This window comes from Diuraphis noxia, unplaced genomic scaffold, assembly GCF_037042655.1.
Source record: "Diuraphis noxia isolate RWA-SAM2 unplaced genomic scaffold, SU_Dnox_SAM2 contig0001, whole genome shotgun sequence".
In the NCBI taxonomy this organism is placed as follows: domain Eukaryota; kingdom Metazoa; phylum Arthropoda; class Insecta; order Hemiptera; family Aphididae; genus Diuraphis; species Diuraphis noxia.
Window position 1 is genome coordinate 8,827,330 of NW_028301711.1, and position 14,367 is coordinate 8,841,696.

General features: G+C 27.3%; 1 protein-coding gene and 1 pseudogene across 1 annotated transcript; one reads left to right on the plus strand and one right to left on the minus strand.

The window, feature by feature from the left end:
* Window positions 1-1,763: 1,763 nt before the first annotated feature.
* Window positions 1,764-4,068, minus strand: LOC149059444 (uncharacterized). Its single transcript, XM_089217175.1, has 2 exons — window positions 2,106-4,068; window positions 1,764-2,039 (listed from the first exon to the last, which is right to left on the minus strand). Exons 1-2 carry the CDS (start codon window positions 3,580-3,582, stop codon window positions 1,993-1,995), a joined length of 1,524 nt encoding a protein of 507 aa, XP_089073301.1. The 5' UTR covers window positions 3,583-4,068; the 3' UTR covers window positions 1,764-1,992.
* Window positions 4,069-6,398: 2,330 nt separating this feature from the next.
* LOC149059445 (uncharacterized) lies at window positions 6,399-7,764 on the plus strand (annotated as a pseudogene).
* Window positions 7,765-14,367: the final 6,603 nt, after the last annotated feature.

Genomic DNA, 14,367 nt, shown 5'->3' on the forward strand with positions numbered 1-14,367 from the left:
CGTAACACCCGTTATATTACTATATTATACGATCGTTATGATCAAGTATGAGTGTTTTGTACGAATGTAATACATTGTAATAGAGAATTTCACAATATTCAATCGGTTAAACACAAAATATTATTTTAAATTAAATTTATTTAAAAATAAAATATTAAATTAATTAAGCAGGTACCTAACCTGTCTTAATAGTTATCATGGCCGGCGCAAAGGCAGTACAACCAGTGTCCCACATTAATGTTAAGCCCCGGGGAAATGGAACTCACTTTAGAAAAGCAAATCAACACTGAACAAATATTATTATTTTGAAAAGATAAATTTTTTTTTAAATTGCAGTTGAAATAATAATTAAAAACTGATCTGGTTTTTTGAAATATGTCAAATTATAAATTTTGTATTTTATTTATATTATTAACAGTACCTAGTTCATAACTTCATAAGAATATCCATTATTCAAATAAAACCATAAAAAAATATTTTAATCAGTAAGAAATCGAAGGAATAATATAACAATAATTTAATACTTAGGTTAAAAATGCTAAAAGTATTTTTTCAAATTTTAATAAAATTAATCAATTTATAAAAAATGTACCTAGATATTGAAAAATTCAAGAAAGTGTATTTAAAATATATTTCATGACGAATTCAAATAATATTATGTTTTGATAAATTTTATGAAATTAGTAGATTAGTTTATAAAAAAATTTGCAAAAATTGATAATCTTAGTTCGTGGTAATAACTAAAACTATATAGCACGGGCTAGTAACTAATAAACGTTTAAACAATTTGTACGCTCGTTACTTGTATATTTGTCTAACGTATTTATATAATAATTTAATATTATAGCATATTTTAATTTTGATTACCTATACGTCAATTTAAATATTTAATTTAGTTTTATTATTTAAATTGTAAAGAGATTTATTTCAAATTGAATAAACCAAATTATTCTATCTCTACGGATGCCACTGAATATCTACAAGGCTGTAAATGGAACAAAACATTTGGAGATTCTTAAAACCAAATCACATATATTGATAAAAGAAAAATCCAACTTAAACATAAGTCTATATACCTACTATAATGCATATATTTAAATTGTTTATTCATTATATGTGTGATAAATCATAACTGTACACAATTTTAAATTAATTGTGGCCTGTCTATCACCTATATACAGATGTATATTATAAGCTTTATGGTAGATATAACTTTGTATTGAAAACATATAAACGCTCCACTAGTTTTTGAGATTAAAAATAGTCACCAAGAACACAGAAAAAAAAAAATAGTGATTTCTTCTAATTTGCTTGTCTGTATTAATTATTATATTATGTTATTAATGGCAACTATTTGTATAATAAAATCATATGGAAAAAAGGCCTTTGTATTTGTAAAATCACTATTTACAACTGAAATGGCACCTCAGTATGTAATATATAACAATATATAGTACATACCTATAGATTGTTCATATTTTTTTAAATATGATATTAACTAAATAATTGTCATTCTTAAATAATACCTTACAAATATTAAATATGAATCATTCCACTAGGAAATAAATGTAATTAGAATTAAAATATAAATATTAGTCTGTATTCAATAAAGGAGCTTAAAGACAGTTTAATATTACTCGAAATAAATTTACCAACGTAATTTTTTACAAGTAAATAAAGTGGATTGGAAGACATTCCCCTCATCAAGTCCACATTGGTCAAGTAGGTGCTTTACTTATTATTAGGGCTCGGAAGTTGTTGCATTGAAAATCATGAAAATATGCATGCAAAAATGCATTAAAATATTACCAAAAATGCACGAAAATATGCACAAAAAAATTTAATGCACTCAAATATGCACTGAAATATGTAATTAAATTATTATTTTTATTTTAAATGTAATTTAATAAATAGTAATTAATAATATAAATAATACAAATGTGAATAAAAATTAGTATTCATACGTTTATACACTAAACATAGTCAAAAGTTTCAGTTTGAGTTTTCTTCGGAAACATTTTTTCTTGAGTTTTCTGGCTCTGAAAAATTAAAACAATGTTCTTTAAGTACCTATTTTTACTGTTTAGTGTTGTATATTATTTTACCTTGGAAATTGCATTGAACAATTAAAGATTTTTTGATATTTTCGAATTTGAACGATTGTCGATTGGAAGTGAGTAAATTTTTGTACGCGGAAAACGAACGTTCAACGTCAACTGATGTTATTGGACAGTTTTTCATACATGTGAGATCATTTAAACTCCAATCTTCGGGTAATCTATCTGTGTCTTCTTTTCCATTTAAAATCTCTGATATTTTTAAAACTGCTTGATAGCCTTTATTTTTTGATAAAACAGACTCAATCTTAATTTTAATTGTTTTCCCCATTTCTCCATTAATTTTAATTAATTTTTCTTTTGCTTCTTCGACAATAGAAATGGAATCTACCAGTGGAATTTCTTGTTTTTCAAGTCTTGTAATTAAATCGGGTAAAAATTCAAAATTTGATTTAATAAATATAAGTTGGGCTTCAATATTTTGATCAGAAAGACACTTTTTTGAATTTTTTATTGATACTGCATCGTTGTCATCAAAAGAATTTACGATTAATTTTATTTGCTCAAAATGTTCACAGTAGTAATTGGCGGCCTTTATCCAAGTACCCCATCTTGTCAAAATTGGTTCAGGTGGTAGGGATAGAGATGGAGCTATTGATTTAAAATATTGAATGCGAGAAGGTGCTTTACTGAAAACCTTTTTCACGTTTGCGATAAGTTTGTCAACTTTCGGATATCCTGCTCGTACAGTTTCCGCGATCCTATGAAATGCATGGGCCAAACAAGTAATGTGTATAGTTTTTGAATAAAATAATTTAATGGCTTCTCCAGCTTTAACCATATAGGGGGCAGCGTCACTAAGGAACAATAATACTTTATCGTGCTGAACACCGTTCGGCCAAAGTAAGTGCATTGATCTGTCAAATAATTTGCAAATTGTGGAATGATTACATTTTTCCAGCTCCTCAGAATGTAAAAGAAAAATCTTATTACGCTCAGTTTCATTTAAAACACCAATTACAACATTTGCCACATATCTGCCCGTAACATCCGTTGTCTCATCTATTGACACCCAAATACATTTATTTTGAACATAACTCCTGATTTTTTGAATTGTATTTTCATAAATTTCATTAACATAACCTTTTCTTAACGTTGATTCACAAGGAATTTCTTTACCAGTGTACATCGATAGAAATTCTTTAAAACATGGATTGGATAATTTATTCAAAGGTATATTGGCTGTCAACAAAGCCTTACATAGATCGCGATTGAATATAGACTTTTTCGTAGCGTCCGTTATAAACGGTTGTGTAAGTATTTTACTTGTGAAATTTTCAACGCGCTTAGCTGCCCGCTTATGTTTTTCCGTCTTAAGATGTTGGGTGACAATAAACCTTTTATCCACGCTCACTTTCGTTTCACAAAAGTTACAAAACAATACATTTTGGTCTGCTGAAAAAACATCTGACCCAAATTCTGCAATATATTTTTTAACTAAAACACTAGTTATTTGTTTAGGCATTTTTGTTGTGAAACGAAATTAAATTCAAAATGTAGTAAAATTTACAACAAAAATAAAAATAAAATATTATGATCGTAAGACGCGCACACGAGACCGCAAGACACGAGACTGATATGTGTACAATATAGCTAGCAGCAAGTAATGACGAGCCGTATAGGAAACTATTTTTAAAAAAAAACCAGAATGTTCTGTTCAAATATCTTATCTTTATTTGACGTTTATCGATAATAATTGATTTCGATAGTGCACAGAAAACTCTTATTAACTATTATAAGAAATATTCAAGTCGTACTTAAAATATAGCATGTTATATGCAAAAAAATATATTTATTGTGAAAAAATGCATGTTTTCATTAAAACCACAAAATATGCAAAAATATGCAATTTTTATTTGATGTATTTAAATTCGTTACAACTTGAAACAAATTTCTGTCTTACTTGGCAACTTATTGGACTATTCAATAAAAATATGCAAATTCAATAAGTTCCGAGCCCTACTTATTATTATTGTGTGCAACTTAGAATATAAAAACAATAATTAGCATTTATGAGTGATAAATTACTATTTACCTATTACTTATAACTATTGTGATACTAAATAATAAATAAAGAACGAGTAATTTTCAAATATGTATGTATACAATTATGTTAGTGGTAAGAATACATAACCTACTTATTTGATATGCAAATCTCAAACAAAATTATATAAGTTATAATAATATAAAATTAACATAGAGACATTTTGTGTTCAAAATTTACATAACCAGTGAGAACTACAGGTACATGACTTACAATTATAATTTCAAAATATATATATAACCGTTTTATAAACACACTTAAAAATAAAGGAATACAATGAATATAATACATTAAATTGATAATTCAAAGCATATTTTAACATACAAAGTACGGGGCACTAGTGCCCCCCAGTGATATTTTAATGCTACCCACTGGTGGGTGATCGTGCCACACTGCCACTGACTAATACATTCTCATAACGACCGATAGGTACCAATGTCAATTATTATGTATATAATATATGTATAAAGAACATAAAACTATTTTAAGCTTTCGACTCTTGTATAGTTTATCCCATACTATATAATAAACAATAATAATATTTTATTGAATGTAGAACATGTCACATGTTCACAACTATTTTGTCGGAATTATTTACATTATATACCTATTGATAATATAAATTATACGAATAGATATAGTTGTACTGATGTAGTACAAAAATAGTAAACGTAATTTTAACAATGCTATCAACTTCTTCGGGAGTCGTCGATCGTCACTGTAAATTGAAGGTTGGGTGGGAATAAGGAGCTATATTACAACATTTCTAATTTTCTACATATTTTGAATTTTCGTCCTGTACTCCTGATGAAAGACAGGCTAGGCGACCATACACTGTATAGGTAAATTTTATACTACTTTTATACAATTGCTTAGAAGTATTCATATATTTCATAGCATTGTTCTGTGATTGAAATATCAAATACTTATACACGTCCAGGGCTGGATTGGATAGTCTCGGCCCTTCGAGAAATATTTTTCAATCGGTCCGTAATTTGCTATAAAAGTCCATATTGGACGAATTTTAGTACTGATAAATAGAAATGATCTTATCCTGTTTGTTGACTGTATACCTAGTGTATACTATTATAATATAGCTGTCATTAAAATGCTAAGTTTCTGGAATCTAAAGAGAAAAGAAGGAAACTACCTGACCTAGAGCTATACCAGAATCAAGAATTTGTACAAACATTTTTTTCCATAGATTCAAAAATATCATTTTAAATTTTAACACATATTTTTTTAAATACAGATACTGATAGAAATATATATACTCTGTTCTACTTATTTTATCAAAGTTTTATTATTGAAAAATCGGTTATTTTGATATAATAATAATATCTCAAATTCTCAATAAATAAACCTATATACAACTTGTAGATGTATTTTTCAGTAGAGTACAGTTAATAAACCTGGTGTCGCGTCAAAATGTCGCGGTAAAAATGTCGTGTTAAAAAGATCGCAGCAAAAACGCCGCGATAAAAATGTCGCCAAAACAAAAATGTCGCAGGTAGTAATATATCGCCGTAGTCGCCGATGTGGCTCACAGTTCCGGTTTTCATTCGGTCGTAGGTATGATTAGATTAGATTAAAGTAACATAGGTAATAAAACGAAAATAAAGTTCAGTATACATATTAGTGTGTAATCTGCAACCGTAACAGAAACTCTATAATATAATATAATCTGTACATTATGGCATTTGAGTATATAATAAACCAAAAAAATGGAAAATTACTGAATTTTAATTCTTTTTTATACAAGAAAGAAAGAGAAAACGAAAATAAAATTATTTGGAAGTGCGTAGAGTATAATTCAAAGAAATGTCGCGGTCGATTACATTCATCTGGACTAAGTGTAGATCATACTACTGAACATAACCATGTGACCGATATTGCAAAAGTTGAAGCTAAAGAAGCAATGGCAAGACTTAAAAATATTGCAAAAACTACTCAACTTAGTACCCATTCTGTATTAGGAACACTGACATTACAGGTATATAGTTTATAAACATAGTATAAAATTATAATAATAATAATAATAATATATAATAATATAATAATATAATATAATATATAATAATATAATAATATAATATAATATATTATAATATATATATAATAATATAATATATATAATAATATAATAATAATAATAATATATAATAATTATTTTTAATTTATGATTTTAGACCACTTCCAATATAGCTGGTCAATTTCCGAGTACAACAGGATTAAAACGAACAATTCAACGAGTTAGAAAAATAGAAAGATCAGCTCCTCCTGATCCAAAATCAGTAACTGAACTCAAAATACCAGATAATTACACAAAAACTTCAACCGGTGAGCTTTTTTTAAAATATGATAGCATTGATTACGAAAATAACTTAGACCGGTTTTTAATTTTTACTATCGACAACAATTTACAATTGATGGAACAATGTGAACATTGGTTATGCGATGGTACATTTTCTTGCGTACCTAGTATTTTCCACCAACTCTATACTATTCATGGAATAAATTATTCAAAAGTTGTACCAGCTGTTTATATACTTCTTCCTAATAAAAAAGAAGATACAAACGCATGTTTTTAGCATTAAAATTTTTAAAACCACAGCTTAATCCAAAATCAATGATGTTTGATTTTGAAAAAGCTGCTATGAACGCAGGGGCGTCATTTGGGGGGTGGCAGGGTGTGCGGTTGCACCCCTTACTTTTAGAATGTTACAATTGGCCTGCGCCTTGCTGAAGCCTAAAATAATGCACGAGCCACAAATGCACAATTATTTATATGATTAAAATCAAATAGTAATAACCGGTCTATAATGTATGGAAATATTGAATGCAGTATAATATACATATACGTATGTATATCTATTTTTATATGGCCTGGTGATATTTCAAAATGGCCTGCTTGAAACTTTGCACACCCGAAAAAAAAACCTGAAATGACGCCACTGTATGAACGCTTCAAAATATGTTTTTCCATCAATTAACATTAAAGGGTGTTTTTTCCATTTAACACAATCTATTTGGCGACATGTACAATCAAATGGGCTACAAGTTAGGTATACAAACGATTCAAATTTTGCACTCGAATTAAGAAAACTAGCAGCCTTAGCTTATGTACCTGAAAATAATGTAATTTCAGCATTTGAATCTCTGTTGGATTCCGAGTTTTATAGAGAAAATGAAGATAGTCTATCAGGTTTAATCAACTATTTCGAAGACACATGGATCGGAAGACCCTGCCGGAGAGCGAGAAGAGCCCCTTTCTTTTCTATAAATGTATGGAATTGTTATGCATTATTAAAGTATGATATTCCATGAACTAACAATTCAGTCGAGGGTTGGCATAATTGTTTTAGTTCAATGTTAAGTTCTCGTCATCCATCTATTTGGATTTTTATCGATTCACTGAAAAAAGAAGAAAGCTTAAACCGTCTAAAAATTGAACAGTATATTGCTGGCATCAAACCTCCGAAAAAGAAAAAATACAAAGATTCTGCAATTCGACTTAAAGCCATATGTGATGATTATGAAAATCGATCAATTAACGACTACCTGCGTGGAATTTCGTATAACTTCCAATATCAATTGACATAAAAATACAATTTATTTATTTGTGTAAACTGTACATTATAAAATTATTCGATATATAGATTATTCCTGGACGCAATTTTATCGGCTGAAATACCAGATATCTTATCATAATATCATTGTAACTAATTTTAAAATATCAATATAAAATATAAATGCGATAATGAACACTGCGACGAGCAGTTTGTAATCTGTGTTCGTTTTACGTATAATAGGTATTGTGTATTGTGTAGTACTACTCTGTAGTCTATAAAATCAATTTTTGGCAACATATTTTTGCATATAAATCCGAACCCTAATTATAATATATTAGTATTATATTAATCATATTTTTGACATCGCGATATTTTTGTATTCGCGACATTTTAACCGCGACATTTTTATAGCGACATTTTTACAGCGACAAAATTACCGCGACATTATGACGTGTATCCAATAAACCTATATCAAAATTGTTGAGATAGGAGAGTTGATTTTCTTTTTATGTTCCTCTGGTAGACAATTTTATTGAAGTGCCACCCAGTGAAAATTACTTAAAATATGCTCTGAATTTGATATAATATTAAACATAATATTTAAAATTCCAGATTGTTGTAAAGATATTCTCTTATATTCTTTATTTTTTTAGTTTTAATAACCTTGCTCTCTTGTCAGCCAGCTATAAAATAAAAATAACAAAAAAAATAAATAATTTATAAGCCACTTATAAACAAATTTATCCATTAAATATAAAACACTCATTTTTTCAAAAAAACAAATGATTTTGAAAATATTTAATTCATATAATTTTAAGTCATTATCACACAATGGTTTTCAAAAAAAAAAAAAAATTGTATCATTAGTATTAAACCATTAGTCATTATAAGTATTTTAAGTCTTAAATTAAAATTTCTACATATTTAATATCATGTTTAAAACCATAATATTATACCAAAAATTTCGATCTATAAAAATTAAGTTTTGAACCATAAGTTTATTTATTATAACTAATAATCATACATTTTATGGGGTATCCCTGCACCACTTAACCATTCTAACTCATTTTTATTTGTAAGTATTATAACTACTGATAAAATTACATTTTAATATATCTAAAAAGTATTCAAAAAACCATACTGCTTTCAGTATGAAATTAAAAATTTATGTTATGATTCAAAAAGTAAAAAAATTAAAAAAAATTATAATAATAAAAATGTTGATACCTTGCATAATTTTTTTTATGTAGATAGCAATGACTTAAAATTATAAAAAAAAATAAATTTTCAAAAACATTAATACATTAGAACTAAGGATTATTCAGTAAACTTACATAATTTTCGAGATCCTTAATAATTTTGGATTTTATTGTTTGAAAATCATCAATTAGTAATTCTTGACAACCAGAACATAATTGAATATCTTTTGAACTAGCCTCAACATAACCAATACACTTTACATCGACAAATCCATACAAACCAAAACATTTGCTAACATCATTAATCAATTTTAAAAATGTTTCTAACAGATTCTGTGATTTAAATTCTGTATGACAATTGTAATTCTTGCAATTCTTCAATTTTTATTAGATGGAGATTTTCAAAATATAGTTCGTTTAAGTGTCCAGCTATTTTATGCGCAATATGATATTTTATATTCGTAATATTGTTCTTTGTTATTATAATAATTATTTTTATTTTTTACGTAATCTAACTGTGTGATCAAGATAATATTATAAAAGTTATATCATTCAAATTTTAAATTTTTTTGATATTATTAATTAATATTTTAGACGGCTGTATACAACAGTTAGGAATATATTTTGGGATTTTTTCAGATTACCGTAATAATATTAATTCATTCAACAGTAAAAAAAGTAAAATAGGAATGCGGTATGTTATAATACGTCGAATACGAAACTTCAACTAAAATATTGAAACTTTTGTTGTGTTCTCTAGGTTAGGTTAGGTTAGGTTATAACAGTATTTATAATTAATACATGATTGTAATGTAAATAATTACATTACATCATTGTTGAGAGCAAAGGATATGCATCACATTTACAATTTATTAAAGTGACCATAATGTAGCATTATATATATATATATATATATATATATATATATATCTGTGGTTGTGAGCCAAAGCTGATATGTGAAAAAAGTAAATTTTCAGGAGAGCAATTTTCAAAATTTTATAAAACCATAAAATACATCATTTCCAACTTATGAATCATTATTGCGTGCTACAAATTATATTTTTATACATTTCGTAGATCATGATACAAATTACATTTTGATGAAATTTAATAAACATTTATTTAATGTACTTTTCTATACATTATTTAGATTACCGTTTATATTAACTCTTCTCGAGCTACCTCTATTGGGTAGGCAGATAAATGTCTACGTAAAAAAGCCCAGAAAAAAAACTTAATGGAAAAAAAGCCCAAAAATATAAATGTGAACACTTTATATGTATTGGAATGACAACATAGAGTTTTATTTTAATTATATATTTAATATCATATTACACTATACCCAATAAAATATTTATACTATAATTATTGTTATATTTTTACAGTCGACTGACCTGCTGTAACTATTATTATTATTATTATTATTATTATATGACTATATTGTGTGCCTACTATTTTTGTATTTGAGTAGCCGTAATCCGGATATAAAATTGTTTATATTTGTTATACTTTTTTCCGTCAGGTTTTTTTTCTGCGATTCCTTATATTGCTAACAATAAGTTATTACGGTTAAACCTTAGACGGTTATTAGTATACTTCTCTAGTTCCTGTACATAGTACCTACTACCTACAATGACAAAATTTGTTTTAAAGATTTTACTTACGTACGTCAAAATGATAGTAAATTTTTTATTAGATGGAGATTTTCAAAATATAGTTCGTTTAAGTGTCCAGCTATTTTATACGCAATATGATATTTTATATTCGTAATATTGTTCATTGTTATCATAATAAATATTTTTATTTTTTACGTAATCTAACTGTGTGATCAAGATAATATTGTAATAGTGATATCATTCAAATTTTAAATTTTTTTGCTATTATTAATTAATATTTTAGATGGCTGTATACAACAGTTAGGAATATATTTGGGGATGTTTTTCAGATTACCGTAATAATATTAATTCATTGAACAGTAAAAAAATAAAATAGGAATGCGGTATGTTGTAATACGTCGAATACGAAACTTGAACTAAAATATTTTTTTTTTTTTTTTTTTTTTTTATTTATAAAAGAAATCTACAATCTATACCTCAGGCACAATAAGTAAATGTGAGACAGAATATATACAAGGTATCAAAACAATTAATATTAATATAAAAACAGTTTACAATAAATTATATACTACATGTTACGTTTGATGAGAGCAGCCACCCATTAATGACACTCGCTCGTTTTTTTTTTTTTTTTTTGAGTGTACTTAATTATTTAGTACTTGATTTATATAAGCAAGTCACGGCACCATTTACGTTTTAACCTTCTTGGAGGGTTTCCGGGGATAGTTGGGGTAGAGAGATTTCTAACGAGGGGATTGGGGTGAGATAATAAGTGGTGGTGGAAACGTTTATAATAAATTTTTGCTTCATCATGCACTAGAGGCATTTTTAAATCTGAATGAATAGTATGATTAGATACATAGGGAGGGGCATTTAATAATTTACGAAGCGCTAGGTTTTGGAAAGTTTGTATTTTCAAAATATAGTGTCCAGCTATTTTATGCGCAATATGATATTTTATATTCGTAATATTGTTCATTGTTATCATAATAAATATTTTTATTCTTTACGTAATCTAACTGTGTGATCAAGATAATATTATAAAAGTTATATCATTCAAATTTTAAATTTTTTTGATATTATTAATTAATATTTTAGATTGCTGTATACAACAGTTAGGAATATATTTGGGGTTGTTTTTCAGATTACCGTAATAATATTAATACATTCAACAGTAAAAAATGTAAAACAGGAATGCGGTATGTTGTAATACGTCGAATACGAAACTTGAACTAAAATATTGAAACTTTTGTTGTGTTCTCTATTTTTTACCTTATAAACGATTAGTAAGATAAATCGATTGCTGAAATGTTGGGTGTTACAATAGGACAATAGAACGTGCAGGCAATGACTGGTCATTTTTGGAATGAAATAAACTGGAAATAATATAAATATAAACTCTTGGGTTGGTCGTCGCCGCCAGCGGCATGCCGACTATTGTTATTTTTCTACAAAGCCGTTATCACTCGTAGAAATCAAAATGTAGCTGTCAACCTCTGATTTATATATGGCACTAAATACGACCATTGAAATTGCTTACAACAGAAAAAAATATTAATAGAACGTTCAGGCGTCTCCGTGGCGGGCGCCTTCATGACGACGGTACCCTGCATATTTGGTCTGAAAAATATCATTGTATCCCCCCTGAAACATGGAACGTACACGAGGTTATATTACACTCCAGGCACCGTACAATCGTTCAAATAATATTTGTGAAAGCTGGAACAATAGGTTTCCGCATTTAATCGGGCATAGTCATTCAACAACTTGGAAGCTGATTAATAAAATTGAGGAAGTGGGGGTAGGTAAAACTAAATTATCTTTACATAATATGGAACCCGTAAGAATAAAAAATAAACATGGATCAGGAAAAAATGTAAAATTACAATATTTATGTACTAAGATTGTTAATAACAAGTTAACAATAGCAGAATTTTAAAATAAGATTGCTGAACAAAACGTGATGTGGATTAAATTATTATTATTGTATTGGCAAACGTAATGCGTAGATCAAATTATTAATTTATATCTGTTAATATATCGTATAGGCAACTATTTTTTTAAATATTATAATTATATTACTATTATACTGTAGACTAGATTTTTTAAGACGTATAACTATTTGAAATATATTATTATTATATTTGGATCAATGTTTGTATCAGGGCCTTGCACCCGATTTAACCCGAACCACTAACACCTCTATACATGCGTTATTCTTTAAGGGTGTTCCTAGTAAATTTTTTTTATATACCTATAAACCGAACCTAACTTATATTACAATTATAACAAAAATTAATTGTTTAATCAATTTAAATTTATATATATATATATATATATATGCATGTGTGACATCATTTAAAAATTCACAATGAATAATAATAAAGTATTAAGTGAATTTAGAAATTAATGAATATCACAAATAAAATGTTGTGCATGCCGTGTAGAAATTCATATGATTAACAGAGTATGGTTTAGTCACGAATTAGTAATAAGTTGTTAATTTTTAATTATTAAATAATAATAATAATACAATGATGATTTTTTTTTTTTTATTGTGTTTCTGTTACAATTGCATTAATGAAATAAGCAATATAAAAGATATTCCATTTATATATGTTTTTTCTTCACGGGTGTAATTTCCTAGTAAATTGTTTTTATATACCTATTTAACCGAACCTAACTTATATTACATTTATATACATATAACACATGTCATCATAAGTTCGAACAAATTACTGCTTGTAGTTGTGTAGCCTATAGGTTATTAAATAATACTGAAGACAACATATTGTATGTTTTAAGGAATTGGAATTTATTTAGTGTAACCAATGGGCAATGGTTTATTTTAGGTAAGGGTAGCCTAAAGATATTGCAATAAAATAAGTAAGAAAAAAAATGTAATTTGCCGATTGTACTTATTAATTAAAACTAGGTATCATTTAATTTAATTATATTTTAAGTTTTGATATAACATTAAACACAATAATATTTAAAAAAGTTATAAAGTAGTAACATGATACCTATTTATAATATATCCCCTTAATGCATATTGTACCATATGTGGCACATACTGGTTTTTTATTATTTGTGTCTAAAATAATTGAAATATTCCAAAACTGCATGCATGGCCAGATTCGGCACGAAAAGGCATATAAAAACTATGTAAGGTGCTGCCCTCTAGGATTAAAATTGTGCTGGCTATTACGAATAACATCATGAATATAATAATTAACATGTTATCAGTTGTGTTGTTGATTTCAAACAATGATAAGACATTTTTAAACGTACGAATTTCGTTAAAAAAAATATGATCTCCTTCAAAATTTTACGCTCTATCCAACCATGGTAAGTACACATTTTTACATCAAATATTTGTTTAGATACAATCAAATTTGTGTATGTGCCAAATTTGGGACATCATGCACTTATGATTTCACTTTTGTGTGCTTTATAAATTATGTTATACCTAGTATTCGAAATATTCATACAGTTAATTTTTCCATTATCGGTGAAAATTAATTCAACTTCATTTTATTCACGTGTGCAAAGTATACCTGATAGCAGTTCAGACTCTGAATGGTCTGATGATGATGATTTATATACACCTATATCTCAACAAGGCAGATGTTTTGTTTCTGACACTGATGAAGATTCTATTGATCCTACAGAAAATCATTTAGTCATTCCTGATTCTGATGAAGAAATTAATTCTGAAGATGAAGATGATATACAGTAGACGCTGCTTATAAGACTCACGGATATAAGGTTCAGTCGCTTATTAGACTCAAAATCGTCTGGAACGGTCCGGACGTGTCC

What these genes read in the sequence shown, in the direction of transcription:
- LOC149059444 (XM_089217175.1), bottom strand. Translation starts at nt 3,582, where the DNA reads ATGCCTAAACAAATAACTAGTGTTTTAGTTAAAAAATATATTGCAGAA. An exon ending in TGTTCAATGCAATTTCCAAG is followed by an intron (nt 2,040 to 2,105) that starts GTAAAATAATAT and finishes TTAATTTTTCAG; the next exon opens with AGCCAGAAAACTCAAGAAAA.